General features: G+C 41.8%; 1 protein-coding gene across 1 annotated transcript in view; it reads left to right on the top strand.

The window, feature by feature from the left end:
• GPC3 (glypican 3) overlaps positions 1–16,585 on the top strand; it is a 417,949-nt gene that overhangs the window by 215,071 nt on the left and 186,293 nt on the right. Inside the window, exon 3 of the mRNA XM_040627476.1 lies at positions 8,312–9,006. Within this exon, the coding sequence (XP_040483410.1) occupies positions 8,312–9,006 (695 nt within the window). The remainder of the gene's footprint in view (positions 1–8,311; positions 9,007–16,585) is intronic.

The raw sequence follows: 16,585 nt of genomic DNA, 5'->3' as shown, positions 1-16,585 counted from the left end.
TGAAAGGTTGTTACTTATTCACTCAATTTCTTTAATAAATACAGGCCAATTTAGATTATCGGTATCTCTTTGTGTAAGTTTCGGTAGTTTTGTCTTTTAAGGAATTGATGCATTTCATCGATTTTATCAAGATTATGGCCATAGAGTTGTTCATAATATTCATGTATCATTCTTTTAATACCCATGGAATCAGTAGTACTGACTCCTCTTTCATTTCTCATATTAGTAAATTGTGTTTTTTTCTCTTTTTGTATTAGCCTGACTAGTTATTTTTAAATTTCATTGATCTTTTCAAAGAACTAGCTTTTGGTTTCATTGGATTTCTCTATTGATTTTCTTTTTTTAAAAGATTTATTTATTTATTTATTTATTTATTTGAGAGAGAGCGCGCGCGTGAGCGTGTGCACACACAAGTGGGGGAGGGGCAGAGGGAGAGAGACAGGCAGAGAACCTCAAATATACTCTCGGCTGAGCATGGAGCCTGACTCGGGGCTCGATCTCAGGACCCTGAGATCATGACCTGAGCTGAAATCAAGAGTTGGACGTTTAACTCACTAAGCCACCCAGGTGCCCTGTTTCTCTATTGATTTTCTGTTTTCAATTTCATTGATTTCTGCTCTAATTTTTATTATTTGTTTTCTTCTACTTGCTTTAGGTTTTTCTTCTTCTTTCTCTTGTTTCCTTTGGTGAAATCTTATTAAGTTGAGATCTTTTTTCTTTTCTAATATATGCATTCAATGCTTTAAATTTTTCTCTAAGTACTTTTTTTGCTGCATCCCACCAATTTCTTTTTTTTTCTTTTTTTTATTAAGGTTTTTATTTTAATTCCAGTATAGTTAACATACAGTGTTATATTAGTTTCAGGTGTACAGTATAGTAATTCAACAATTCTGTACATTATTCTGTTCATCATAAGTATATTCTTGATCCTCTTCACCTGTTGCACCCATCCCCCCACCCATCTCCCCTCTGGTAACTATCAATTTGTTCTCTAAGTTAAGAGTCTGTTTCTTGGTTTTTCTTTCTCTATCTCTTTCTCTTTTCCCTTTGCTCATTTGTTTTATTTCTTAAATTCCACATATGAGTGAAATCATATGATATTCGTCTTTTCTCTGACTTTCACTCAGCACTAGCCTCTCTAGCTCTATCCATGTTCTTGCAAATGGTGAGATTTCATTCTTTTTTATTGCATCCCAATTTCACTAAGTTGTGTTGTCGTTTTAATGTAGTTAAAAATATTTTTAAATTTCTCTTAAGACTTCTTTGTCCCATGTGTTATATAGAAGTGTGTTGTTTAATTTGCAAATGATTGGATATTGTCTTGTTATCTTTCTGTTATTGATTTGTAATTTAAATCTATGTAGTCTAAAAATATTCTTGGTATGATTTCTATGGATTTAAATGGGTTAAGATGTTATGGCCCAGAATGTGGTCTAGCTTGGTGAATGGTCCATGTGAGTTTGAGAGGAATGTGTATCCTGCTGTAGGCGGATGACGTATCCTATAAATATCGATGAGATCTCTTTGATTGATGGTGCTGTTCAGTTCAACTATATCCTTACTAATTCTCTGCCTGATGTATTTGTTAGTCACTGAGAGGGATGTTGATGTCTCCAGCTATGGTTGTGGATTTGTATATTTCGCTTTATAATTCTGTAGGTTTTTGCTTTACCTATTTTGATGCTCTGTTGTTAGGTGCCCACACGTTAAGGATTATGTCTTCTTGGAGAATTGACCCCTTTGTCCCTAATAGTTTTCCTTCTTCCAAAATGTGCTTAGTCTGAAATTAATTTAGCTCTTCTAGTTTTTTCTTAGTGTTAGCATGGTACGTCTTTCTCTATCCCTTTATATCTTTTTATTTAAGATGTGTTTTCTGTAGACAGTCTATAGTTGGGTCTTGTTTTTATATTTACTCTGATAGCCTCCATTTTTTACCTTGTGTATTTAAAGATTGTATGTTTAAGTAATCTCTACCCCAGACGTTGGGCTCGAACTTACAACCCTGAGATCAAGAGGTGCATGTTCTAAGGACTGAGCCAGCCAGGTGTCCCTACCTTGTGTATTTAAACCATTGACATTTAAAGTGATTAGTGATGTAATTGGATTAGTAGCCACCATGCTTGTAACTGCTTTCTATTCACCGCACTTATTCTTTGTTATGGATGGTTTTAACCTTCTTTCTCTGCCTTCTCTGGTTTTAATTGAACATTCTTTATGATTCCATTTTTTCTCCTCTCTTAGCATATCAATTATACGTCTTTTTGAAAAATTTTAGTGGTTTCCATAAAGTTTGCAATATACATTTTAAAACAATTTTAAGTCCACTTTCAAATAACACTATATTGCTTCACTGGTAGTGCAAATACCTTTTAACAGACTATTCCTAATTTCTCCCTCCTGTTCCATTCACATCCTATCATCACCAAATACATTGTTGCTATTATCGCTTTGAACAGTTATCTGTTAGATCAGTTTTTTAAGGAAAAATAAAATATTTTATTTTAGCTTTATTTATTCCTTCTCTGATGCTCTTCGTTTCTTTATATAGACCCAATTTTCTGACCTATATGATTTTCCTGAAAAACTGCTGCCAACATTTATGCAAGGCAGGTCTACTATGTCAATGTTTTTCTATTTTTATTTGTCTGAGAAGGTCTATATTTTTCCTTCCCTTTTCAATAAAAATTTTGCTGGAAACAGAATTCTGCATTGATCAGATTTTTTTCTTTCAACACTAAATATTTTCACTTCCCTCTCTTTTTTGAGAAAGAGAGAGAGAAAGAATGGTGGGGGGGGGCAAAGGGAGAGAGAGAATCTTAAGCAGGCTTCATACCCAGCACAGAGCCTGACATGGGGCTCAATCTCACAACCCTGAGATTAAGATCTGAGCTGAAATCAAGAGTCAGACACTTGACTGACTGAGCCACCAGACGCCCCACTTCCCTCTCTTTTGGTTTGCATGGTTTCTGAGGAGATGTTCGATATAAATTTTATGCTTGGTCCTCTATAAGACTTTTTCTTCCTCTGGCTTCTTAGAATACTTTCTCTTTCACTTTGGTTTTCTGCAGTTTTACTCTGATATACCTGGGAGTAGGTATTTTGATACTCAACCTGCTTGTTATTCTCTGAGCTTCCTGGGCCTTTGGATTGTGTCTACCATGAATTTTGTGAAATTTTTTTCTATTATTACCTCAAATATTTCTTCTGCACTGTTCTCTCTTCCTTTCTGGAATTTCAATGACACACATTCTACACCTTTTGAATTTGTCTCACGGTTCTTAGGTATTCTTTTCTGTTTTTTCTTTTTCTTGCGCCATTTTGGTTTGGGAACTTTCCATCGATATTTCTTCAAGCTCACTGATTCATTTCTGTTTGATTTCTGGTTTTGGTTTCTAACATCTCCTTTTGATATTTCTGACATTTTCCATCTTTGTATTTATATTAGCCAATCTGTTCTTGTATGTCGTTCACTTATTTCATTATAGCCCTTAATATGTTGATAATAGTTATTTTAAATTCCCTGTCTGGTATTTCTAAAATCTGTGCCGTATCTGATTATGGTTCTGATAATTGCTTTGTCTCTTCAAACTGTTTTTCTTACCTTTTAGCATGGCTTATGATTGTTGTAAGTAAGGCATGATATAGGCTAATAGGAACTAAGGTGATTACACCTTTAGTGTGAATTTTCATGGACCTGGGCTCTTTAATGTTTGCTGTAGCTATAAATGCCAGAAGCTTTAGTTTTCTATAGTTCCTTGTTTTATTTTTTTTCTCACCAATTGTTTTTGGGTTTCCCTAATAACTCCTTCTTAAATAGGGTCTTTGTCTTTCTGGTGGTAAATTATAGGAGGAATAGAAGTGGTCTGTAATCTTCTGATGAATCTTAGGCTTTCAGTGAGTCTAAGTTCTTGGGCTGTGACCTTCATAAGGTTTTCTCAGCTTTTGTTTTTTCCCTTAAGATAGAACAAGAGAGCTAGAGGGGGCTAGACTTGTCTAATTGCCCTTTTACCAGGTATATTAGGCTTTGGTAAAGTTGCGTCCTTTGGAGATCAGGCATTTGTTACCGAGAATGCTCATGGTGTATTCCTCAATTATTACTTTTCCCCTCCCCCTGCCTGAAAAACAAGGAGACTTTTCTTAGATCTTCACCATGAGAACTCTGTATGCTTCCTGGAGGTAAATTCATGGAGGTGTGGGGAGCTCGTAACACTGGGGGCCCAGGAGCTTTTAGGTCTCAAGCTAGTCCACATTTACCCTCTGTCAATTTGTCAAAATTGCCCTTTAAGTGTTCCTACTAGTTTATGGCTCTAGTGGCTTCTGCTCCAGGTAAGCTGATCGCACCTGTGATTCTCTGTGTTTGCCTATCTTCCCGTATTTCAGGGTGGCAGTTTGCCCTGGGACCTCAGTTCCCTGACGGATCTAAGAAGAATTTTTGATTTTCAGTTTATTCGGCTATTGTCTTGTTGTGGAGGATGGGAACAATGAATTCTAAGTTCTTTACATGTTGGAGCCAAGACCAGAAGTCTCCCAATGTCCAGTTTTCTAGGGTGATGCATATTGTAAGATTAATAAGGGGTTTGGTGCTAGACTGCCCTTCATTCAAATTCAGGCCCTGGCATTTCATTAGAGGTGGTACCCTGTGCAAGTCATTTAACCTGTCTGAGCCTCAGTTTCCTCACCAGTCAAATAAAAATAATTCCAAATACATATGGCTATGTTAAAATTAATTGAGAGGACATACATGAGCAAGTTTATCACAGATCCTGGCACGTACACTGCAGGTACCTCGTAAATGTTACTTTCCTTTTTCCATTGAAGTACCTGTGCTTGAAACCAAGGACCATTTTGAATCCAACTTGTTACGTGGCATTTATCCTAGGAATTTAAAAAGTTTGTGTAAAGTATTTGCCATTCTTACAACGAGGGGAAAGATGCTTTGAAAAACGAACCTCCTTCTGTAAGGACTGCCCTAGTCTTAATGGCTTGAAGGGAATTCAGCGGTTCCTTCGTTCCTCTCTTCCAACCAGAATTATGACCTCCTTTTTTGAAGGTATGCAGCCTGCAAACGAAAAGGCCCATGAAAACATATTTCTTTCTGTCTGGGTCTGAATACAGAAACATCATTACCAAATACTAGAGATGGTCATTTTGCTACAGTGGAAGGCTGTATGGCCAGAGCTTGGGAGGGTGGTTAGTAGGAGAAGTTGTTGAACCACTTAAAAAGAGAGATAATAAATAGCCCGATTGCAAAATTCACTATCAAGCCACATCTGGAGAACTGTGTCCCTTTTGAGTACCATAATTTAAGGAGGAGGTGGACATGACTAGAGTGTGTCCAAATAGTGGTGTCTGGGATAGTGGTGGGGGCATCTACAAATCTAGAAAACTTACTATATTGGGATGTATATTAACTCGGTTTATTAGCTCTATTTATCTGTATCATTTATCTTTTTATATATGGTAAAACATATTTTTTTGTTCAGTGCCAAATTTTTCTTTATAGCTCTGATTTTTACATTGTTCCAATTTTTCCTGGACATAACTCTTGACTCCTTTCCAGGAAAGAGACAGAGGAAATCCTCCCCTAGCTTAAGTGTACATTATTATCTGACCCCCCCCCAAAAAAAATCAATGGGTTGAACTTCCTTGCAGTAATTCTAGCCCTTGACTTCATTTCATGAAACCTCCAGTTGCCAACCTCAAGCCGAGCATCACTTTTCACCTCACCTTGGTTCCTATAAGTCCCCAAGGAGCCTTCGCTCGAGCAGTTATGGTTTGGTCTGTTGTCCTGTGATGTACAAGTAAGGGGGTTGGGCAAAACCCAGAGATGTGCTAAGTGGATTCCGAGCTGTGAAAGTTAGAGCAGGGAGCACATGTGCGCTTGAGGTTAGATGTGAACCCGCAGCCCTTTCCCCCTGCAATATGCATTGTTGTTATTCTTTTTGCAGAAGAGTTCATGATCTTTTGTAATTTTCTTTTTCTATTGATCCAGCAGTGCTAGTAACAGAAACTTAAAAAAAAAAGGTTATGGCAGTACAGTCTATGGAATTTCACCGTCATATATCTTGCACGTTAGAGAACACATGCACTGTGGGCTAGAGATGAAACTTGCCTTGTAGAGAATTCATTTTAGGGTAACAGTCCTCCTTCCCTTACCTCATGCTGCCCCAAGGCAAAGGTGAAAAAGCACGACTCTGCTTTGTCGGTCTTTCGGCTGCAATTTCTTCTAATACATTTCCATCTGGAGAGGCGAAGCCAATGGGAAAATAATGAGCTTTTAAAAGAGCTTAACTTTCTACAAAGGTTTTTGAGGATATGTGTGTTGGCTCTAGGGCTGAGGGCAGCTAGAGTGTAACCATCGCTGGGAGACACTAGTCTGAAGCTGACTGCTTCTACTTTGCAGTTATGTGACCCTGGGAAAGTGCTTAAACTCTCCTGAGCATCAATTCCATCAGGTATAAAATGGGGATCACTGTCTCAAATTCAGAAGATTGTTGTAAACTGTAGATATCATAATCTTCTTGGAAATGCTTTGTAAACACCAAACCATACAGCTCATGAGTGCTATTAAGATGGGATGGTCTATCATTTATCTTCATCTACCCAGCACTTCTATACCCCGGCACCTAGCACAGAGCCTAGTATATAATAAATGATTGGTAGCTGAAATTAGACTGAATAAATAGTTTCAAATCTCCACACTTCTGATGATTTTAAAGCATTCGTTGACTGGTCCTTTGTATGGGGCTGGATGATCTCTTGGCCTCATGGCCTCATTCAACCTTTAGATGCAAGGATTGAGACTAGAGTAGTGGGGTTAGGAAGAAATTGCCATAAAATAGATAACTTTTTCCAGGCATTGCCTTATGTTCTAAACAAAATAGAACAATACAAAATAGAACAAAACAAACAAATAAGCAGATAGCAGTTGATGGAAATGAAGATTAACTTTCTCAAGTGGGCTTGGAATTACAAGGGCATCTGCTCACCATTGCCGGGCATGTCATTAGCCCAAGGGAAGACTCTAGCAAGCGTGTTCTACCTTGCAAGGGATCTGGGGCAGATGGTGGTGGCACAACCTAGAGCTCACTTCTGCCACAGATGACTGTGATATCGGACTAAGTGATCCCAAGGAGCTGGTGGAGCACAGTCTCTCTAGCAGTCTGAAAGTAGTAATAATTGGATTTTTCAAGGCTCATGAATTGGCATCATTTAGACTACATCTGTCATGGACCTTTGCACTTTGGAAGGAAATGGAAGAAAGTACTAAGTTCATTTTAAATGTCTCAGGAAACTTGGTTATTTTTGTTTGTTTTTAAGCTGTCTTATTTCTTGAGAAACCTATCATTATGGTTGTTTTCCCTTCCCTCATATAACTGTGGAACTCTGATTATTTGGGATAATTTGTGTCTGGAGTGTTTCAGTTTGGAGAAAATGAGATGATATGACATCACTACTTTCTTTCTCAAACCAATGACACTAATTGGGCCTTATGCCGGGGGTAGGGGCAGCAGATGTAATCTTGAATTTGTAGTCTCCGTAGAGTAGATAAGGTTTCCAAGCCATGTGGAAGCCAAACTTTACCAAGGAAGCTTAGCAGTCATCCTTCCAGATGTTCAGCTTGCAAATACCAGAGGCGTTATTTGTAATATCAAATGTATAGATAAGCGCGTGGATTGGTTTTTTTTTTTTCCATCCAGATACCCATTTTGGGGATACGTTCCATTTCCAGGTCTAGCAATCTGTCAGAGAGCTCCCTTTAAAGTTATCTTGAGAAAATCTACCAAAAATGATTAAATTCGTGATAACTTTTATTCTCAGCTAAGAACTTGCCTCTCCTCCGGGGCTGAACGGGCCTAAATTGTTATGTGAGTTTATATGGTGGTATATGGTTTGTTGTCAAATATTTATCTCTGTCTAAAAATGAAATGTCTTGAAATACATTTTCTTTTTAACTGAATAAATCGATGAGAGAAAGAGAAATAACTTCTCATTTAGCCAATTTTTAATCAATATTTTCATGAGAGGCTGAAATGTTAACCGAATCCTGGCTTTTGTCATTTGAAATACAATTTGTGTGTTTAAGAATTTATGTGCGCATCAGGGTTTGGACTTCATGTTCAGAAAGGAAAATTGATTTATAGGAGCAAACAGCCGCAGGAATAGAGGCAATGCCAGAAATGAATATGAGTCAATTATTTAAGGCAAATGGGACTTTAATCACCACAGCAATAGAGAAATCTCAAATTCAATTGCACCCTGGGTTTTCAAGCTTTAATTTGTGGGCATTTCTGTATCTCTTATCTTGCAGAGGCCTTTGAAATTGTTGTTCGCCACGCCAAGAACTACACCAACGCCATGTTCAAGAACAACTATCCGAGCCTGACCCCACAAGCTTTCGAGTTTGTGGGTGAATTTTTCACCGATGTGTCTCTCTACATCCTGGGTTCTGACATCAACGTGGATGACATGGTCAATGAATTGTTCGACAGCCTGTTTCCGGTCATCTATACCCAGTTCATGAACCCCGGCCTGCCTGAGTCAGCCTTAGACATCAATGAGTGCCTCCGAGGGGCAAGGCGTGACCTGAAAGTATTTGGGAATTTCCCCAAGCTTATCATGACCCAGGTTTCCAAGTCACTGCAAGTCACTAGGATCTTCCTCCAGGCCCTGAATCTCGGAATCGAGGTCATCAACACAACTGATCACCTAAAGTTCAGTAAAGACTGTGGCCGAATGCTTACCAGAATGTGGTACTGCTCTTACTGCCAGGGACTGATGATGGTCAAGCCTTGTGGTGGCTACTGCAACGTGGTTATGCAGGGCTGCATGGCGGGTGTGGTGGAGATTGACAAGTACTGGAGAGAATACATCCTGTCTCTGGAAGAACTGGTGAATGGCATGTACAGGATCTACGACATGGAGAACATCCTGCTTGGTCTGTTTTCAACGATCCACGATTCCATCCAATATGTCCAGAAGAATGGAGGAAAGCTGACCACCACTGTGAGTAGCAGTCTGCAGTTTTCTGAGGAATTGGGTCCTATTGGGGTGGGGCATCCTGGCCAGCATCGGGTGCTGATGGAGAGAAGTGAAGGGAAGATTAGGGGATAGGCAGAGATGATAGAGGGACCGAATGATCTCATGGAGCTAGGCAGCACATTAAGACCACAGACTATGGATGGGGCGCCTGGGTGGCTCAGTCAGTTAAGTGTCTGACTCTTGATTTCAGCTCAGGTTGTGATCTCATGGGTCGTGGGATCAAGTCCTACATTGGGCTCTGAGCTCAGCGGGGAGTCTGCTTGAGATTCTCTCCCTCTCCCTCTGCCCCTCCCCCTGCTTGTGCAAGTTCTCTCTCTCTCCACCCTCCTTTAAGATAAATAAACAAATCTTCGGAAAAAAAAAAAAGACCACAGGCTACAGAGTCATAATGCCTGGCTTGAATATTAGTTCCACCTACTTGCCTGCTGTGGGACCTTGGGTAAATCATCTTATCTTTATGAGCCTTATATGGCTGATTCATAAAATAAGGCTAAAAAGAATATCTTCTTCATAGGGATAACATATGTTAAAGCATTTAGCATATGCGTGGTCCATGGTAAGTCTTCAGTCAATATTAGCTATCATTCCCATTGTTGTAAGTCACTGTAATCCTCATGACAACCCTGTGAGGTGGGCGAAATTATCTCCATTTCATAAATGAGGGAACTGAAGCTCAGTGAAACTATAACTCACCCCAGGGCACCCAGCTCTAGTTAGTGGAAGAGCCATGATCCAGAAATGGATCAGGTTGCCCCTGAATTATGTTATCACCAATTTTTCTGATTCTGATTTCATGCTCATGCTCTTAATCGCATATATCACATTACCCTTTTGGGTGGTGACTTTAAACACAGGAGGCCCAGCCAGAACCCACTAACTCAACCTACGCAAGAACATAGGTGAGGCAAAGCATCCACATTTTCCAGCGGTTGTCTTTGCAGCCGTGGTTATGCCAGTCTACCCCTGATGGGCTTTGTGATGGGGCCAGGGCAGTTCTGTTAATGGGGCAGCAGTTGGCTTGGTTTCAGTCACACTGTACCTGCCGAGCTAGAGTGCGCACATTTAGAACCGCAGGGGGCACCCACTTTCCAGCGCAGAGCAGAGCACACGGCCAAGAGCTACCAGCAGATCCCACGAAGGGGGTCGTGACTGATCCCTGAACGCCGCCAGCTTTGTAGATGGAGGCGGCGAAATCGTCTACTACGCTACCGTTGTTGAACTCCAGCCGCATTCCAGGTGCTCTGTTGGCCAGTTCACATAATACTGTTTCACAGCAGCCCACAAGATAGGTCCGTATTGTCCCCATTTTACACAGGGGGAAATGAAGCTTAAAGAGCTTCAACACCTTGCGCAAGATCTCAAAGCTGGTAAGGGGAGGTGGGGGAACTGGGATTCAGACCCAGGCTGGGCTGGCTTGGTTGACACAGGCTCCTCGCTTCTACACAGTGCAGCTGCTGTGTACTCGGAGCCATTGCTTACCCGGAATGTGGAGGGCAGATTGGGCCATTTAGTCTGTCTTTAAACTTGGGAAATACAAAGCGATAGGCATAATTTGTTTCTTTGGTGAATTAAACTAGGAAGGAGGACGGAAATGGTGCAAGCTGCGGCATGGCTACTCACGGAGCTGCTCTAATTGCCCCATTGACAATGTTAGCTATTTAAAACACATTTACTGAGAAAATATTTTATAGTAAAATGAACAGAAATGTCCTATCTAACGATAGTGTTCTTCAGTGGCTAATTATTCCCTTGACTGCTTTATAATTTGAGGCCAGATTCTGGGGCCTTCTACGAAAGTAAATCTCACAGAACTAGAAAAATGAAAAGTCGATGTGTTCATAAGTTCACCCACCTGATAGTGATTGAGGGCCCACTATGTGTCAGACACAAAGCAAGGGTGCCAGGTGTGTGGAGATGTCTTTAATAAGAGGAAAAATGAGGAGACAACATTAAAGACAGGGTATGGGAATGTTTAAAGTTTGCCTCTGATTGGTCACTTCACGGCAACGTCATGAATCTTGAAAACATGTGTTCTCCTCTAGTGCTTCCAAACATAAAAAATAGGGTGGGGAGCCAGTAAGGGGTTAAGGGCACTGTTTTGATGGGGCTCTTGGCATGAAGGTTTATTTAGTAAACATTTATTAAGCATCTGCTTCATTCATGGCACTTTGCCAGGGGCTGGGTAGTCGTAGTTACCCAAGATGTAGTTCTTAAGTCTTTAAAAGGTCAGTCTAGTTGACAGACACATGTGTAGCTGAATAAATTTCACCGTAGTGGACATTTCACCATAATGTGAATGTTGGAAGGGCCATGAGAGATTAGCTAGTCCAATCCCATTGATCTACAGATGAAGAAATACAGTTCAGGGAGGCTTGCCCGAAGTTATATAATTAATGGAAGAGCCAGAAGGACTAGAATCCAAGGTCTTCTGCTGCTTTAGTCTAGCGATCCTCTTTCTACCATGCTGGTCTGTCTCCCATTAGACCCTCTAGATTTTCATTCTAAAACCTTCACTAGGATTTTGCAAAGACATCATGAACTTCAATTGGATAGCTATTTCAGGGTGCCAGACCTGCTGTATTTTAGGTGCATACGTGTGTGCGTGTGTGCGCATGCACGCGTGTGCAGGGGGAGTACGTTTCATGTCATTATCATTCAGGAAGAAAGGCCTTGGCTGTCAAGAGGTGCTCAGTGATGCAGTCCCTTTCTGTTTTGGCCATTAAGGGCCTGATTGCTCCCAGCTCCCAGCTGGTTATGAGAGCGTGACATCTGCCTTCCCCAGGGAGTGCCTGCACTAGAACAGAAAGCATATGTAAACCCTGCCTTGTTACTGTTTTATGACCACCAACTCTAAGTAATATGTCCCAAATGGTGGGGGTGGGGGAGTCATTGGCCAGGTGTGAGCCAGCCCGTACTCTGTACAGGCCAGAAAGAGGCTGGGCCTTTTATGGGGGGTGAGGGGAAGTGAGGGTTGGGTAGACTGCAGAAGTCTATTCACGTTAACAGCCCCGCAGAATGCCCCAGAGCAAAAGCTGATTTAAAACTAAAGCGTTAATGAGGTTCTGCTGTGGCACCCTCACCTTCCTGTTGTGATAAAAAGTGAAATCCTGCCAGTCTGTCCTGCTTGAGGTTAAGTTGTGGTGAGAGACCTCTTTGGAAATATGCTCCGAGCTCTGATGAGACAGCCTTTTTAGGCAGTTGTAAGCCGGGCCATAAGTTCTGCCATGCGGGGACTTTGCTCCTGGCTTCGGTGGCTCCCGTCTACCCCAGATTATGAAGGACATTTTGGTCTTCTAAGTGAACGGGGCACTATTAAATTTTTGTAAGTAACGGCCTGGTAATGCTTTCATTTTCCCTAAGGTCGTTTTCATTTCTTCCACCTTCCCAGAGGAGGCGAGCGAGTGAACGTCGGGGCTGTTCCTCGCTGGCAGCTCTCTGGAGTGATAAGCATCTGGTTCCCAAACTGGGCTCATCATCGCTGTCACCTGCGGAACTTGTTAAATAGACTCCTCGAGTCTACCCCTGGGGATTCTGGTACCACAGGTCTGTGGAGAAGCTGGAGAAGTAGTCATAGAATTTGTCATCTTAAGAGTGCCCCCAATTGATTCTGATACTCCTTTGGGAGCAAAGCTAGCCACCTTGTTTGGAGGATAAGGTAAGGCCCAGAGATTGGGAGTGAATGACAGTGAATGGCAAAGCTAGGATCTCTGGTTTCTCATCTCTAAAATGGGGTTGATACACGGAGATGAATTGCAATGCTAGGTGCGAGGTACCTGGCAGCGTTCAAGGCACGTGGCAGGCGCCTACTTAAACCCGGTCCGGTACACGTTCCACTACATTTTTCTAAATGCCACACGGACAAGGAGTTCTTCTTAAACTTCGTTTTAAGTGCCAGGACATTTCATGTCATTTTTGTCCAAAGAAGTGAATAAAATATTGTGTGAAAGTATGTGTGTGTGTGTGAGACAGACAGACACAGAGACCGAGAGAGATTGAGAGAGAAGAGGGAGGAAAGAAAGGCAAGGAGACAGAAAATTTGCACTGAAATGTCCAAGGAGGTTTAAAGGATGGGCTTGTAAATAGATCCGTCTTGACTCGTCATCTACATCTGTGAACTAGGTTAAATACCATGGCTCCAAGTGAGTGCTGAGCAGGTTTTTGCTAGTATTTGGGTGAGAGCATCAGTGTTAAATTCATCAGCACATTATTGAATTCCACATCTTATACCTTGAAGCGAATACAAATATGTACAGTCATCAGAACGTCTATTTTCAACATTGTTGTCGCACCACAACCACGTTGTCAAATGCCACAGTCTTCTTTTAAAAATGTAGTTGTTTTTATTTGGAAACCATTGTGATTGTCATGACCACAGAGCAGTGTACGGATTTGAGGCATAACCATTGTGCTTTTCCTATCCATTGATTAATTGATTAATAATCAGCAGTTTGGATGTTTATTGCTCTCCCAGAAAGTTTCCCAAAAGTCTCTATGATTTCATTTCCTTTCCATACCCCCCGCAGTCGTTGCTCACATATCCTCACAAGGCTGTTTGCACTGTCAGTTTTTCATTTGTACTCATGTACTTTCTTTATTGATTCATCTCGGAATTTCTCAGCATTAGTGCCTCCTCTCCCACAAGTTCATTACCTTGGCTTGTTATATGCTTCACTGAAACGTTGGGCAAAATTGCAACCTTTCCTACCACCACTCCTTCTCCCGGTCTTTCCTCGCTGTGATATTTGTTTTAGCATAATCTGTTTGGTTTTTTTAAATATTTTTTTATTATGTTAGTCACCATAAGTACATCCCTGGATTTTGATGTAAAGTTCGATGATTCATCAGTTGCGTATAACACCCAGTGCACCATGCAATACGTGCCCTCCTTACTACCCATCACCAGCCTATCCCATTCCCCCACCCCCCTCTCCCCTCCGAAGCCCTCAGTTTGTTTCTCTGAAATAGGACTCATTTCAGGAAACATTAATAAGCACCGAAATGCGGAGCCACCACGATAGACACCAGGAGCCACAAGGAGTGGTGGAAAGAGGACCGTGACTGTGTTGCTCTGCTCAGGGGTCACTTGGCTAGCAGGTAGCAAAGCTAACACCTAAAGCCAGACCTGTCGGACTCCAGAGCTCATGCTTTTAACCGTCACTCTGTGGCTCTCTCAAATACTTCACCTCTGTCTTCACCAGAATCTCAATTCCCTGGACCGAGGCTAACTCGGTTTTTACCATCTTATTTAATATCCTGTCTTACTCTCCACTGTTTTTCCAGCTGCACAATCAGGTTTTGAATTCATTCTCCGTCCTTGGAGACTCTTGCTATAGTTTTTCCCAATGAAGGACCAAAAGGCATGAGATTTTTAGTCTTCGTAACACTGAAAGGCACAGAGAAGTTTCTAGGGGAAGAAGGACTGTTTGTGTAGCTGATGAAAGAGCCAGTCACACAGCGAAACGACTTTGCCCAGAATCTATGTGAGGAATAGCTTATCTTCCCGTGGCAATGTCTGGAATCTGCCCATTAGACCAACAGATGGTTTTTAATGCATTTGCCTTTGATTCTGCCCCTTCACGCCACATCCGGGTCTCCGTTATGGAGTTTTCCTCAGCAGGAGCGTTGTGTACTAAGAACCTAACCTACTCCGGTATCCAAGTACATCCATTTCCTTTGCTAGAATTTCTGTGGCGAAGTCAGTATTTATGTGTGCTAGGAAGCTCTGGGGAAGATTCTCTGTTGATCGTCAACAATAATTCACTCTATCAAATTCTTATATTTTGCTGTCTGTGTGAGTGACTGTAACTCATCAGAATTTCCAAGATGAGCCCTCCCTTCATCTCCGTTTTGAAGGCTGAGGTCGTTTCTCAGGTGTCAAGATGTCAGTGTTTCTCTCCTCGTGCTATCACTTTGGACTTTCATTTTTTAGTCTCAGATAGAGATACCTTGTCTGAATTCATACAAGCTATTTTCAGTACAAAGTGGTTTCAAAGTGATACAAATAAGTAAATGACTCACTACCTAATTAGTGTCTGCAGGTCAGCGTCTAGAACTGTGGTAAGCAACTTTATTTGCATGAGGTCCATTTCTGGAAAGACAAAAAATGTTTATAGGCTGCCATTCTTTCTTCGCTCACAATAAAAATAGCTTTAGTGGTTCCCATGGGGGGAAATATATAGTTTTTAAACATAGATTACCTACTTACTGAAGAGAAGCTTACAAAGGAAAAAATCGGCACCACTTTCAGGCACTAAATGGTAATTTCGGGGCACATTTCAAACAGTGGTGACACAGGGGAAGCTTTTGTACATGCTTCATCCTCAAATTATATATATTATGGCTCATATTAGGAAATTAGGTGGGCCCTTCATGAATCTAGAATTACTCACCTTTACCTCGGCAAGAGGTGGCAGCATGATTACCAGTTGTTCTCTATGTTCTGAATCTTTAGAAAGATAGTTTTCCTTTCTGTGGTCTGTGGGCTGATGTAGCAAGACCACGTCCTCAGGAACTGTGAAAGATCAGAGATTTATACCCTAATTGCAAGCTAACATGTTTGTTGGCCACACGGTTTCATGGATGCTGGTTAAAGACACGAGACTCCCTGGCTCAGAGATGAGGGACAGTTTATTTCTCACAGCGGTAGTGGTAGCCAGAGTATCAGCATCTGTGCCAGACCCCCAAGCCCCGATTCCCGTGGGCTAAGGCAAAGAGTTCGAGATGACTCCCGCACACGCAGTGAGCCGCATTATAGGAGCAGAGCCTTGAGCTTCGGGAACTCAGATCTTTGATAACAGGTGGTGAGCTTGCCTGCTCTTTTCTCTGAAGGGAGGCACAGTCTCTGTCTTCCGAGGCTGTCCACTATTCAAGGGCACTGGAAAAAGATCCTAGGGGAAAAGCGCCCATGTGCATACAACAGGCAGAAACCCAAGAGGCTAGCAACACAGGATCCCCCAAACTTGGGTGCTGCGAGAACCTCTCAAGTTCACGGTGCTTTGGAAGGATCCAGCAAGGCAATTAAAAGTTGTGGAAGATGCCGAGCTCAGCCCTGACTCGTTGCCAAAAGGCAGCACTGTGTGCTCCCTGTTGGAGGGGAGCAGAAAGCACATCCACAGACAAAACAGGGGCAGTTTTCCCAGCTCTTCAGAGAATAGTTTAAAAAGAAAGTATGCAAGGGGCTCCTGACTATTGCCTCGCTGTTAGAAGCTCTGCTGCTTGAGCTCTTCAGCTCCCACTCCCCTGCTCTCTCTCCGTTGCTCTCCATGCTGTCATTTCTTTTCTTCCTGGTTCAGGCTCTGGGGTTGGGAGTTTTCTATCGCTAAACGGCTCGGCCGAGTGATGTTTTCACTCTCACTGCACTTCTAAGGTGGTCATCACACGCTAGGACTTACGTGGAGAACTGATTGGTCCTCAGAGTCCATTAGAAAAGGTTGGAATATTCAGGAATATTCGCCCAAGTGGGTAAAAGTCCACAAAGATCACCCCATGACCTGATCTTCCGAGAATCCTTGTGCTCCCGGCATTGGCCATGAAGAGAGTCCAA

Source organism: Ursus maritimus (assembly GCF_017311325.1).
Source record: "Ursus maritimus isolate PB19 chromosome X unlocalized genomic scaffold, ASM1731132v1 scaffold_X1, whole genome shotgun sequence".
Taxonomy (NCBI): Eukaryota; Metazoa; Chordata; class Mammalia; order Carnivora; family Ursidae; genus Ursus; species Ursus maritimus.
Note: the sequence above shows the minus strand (reverse complement) of the source record. Positions and strands in the feature narration are given on the sequence as shown.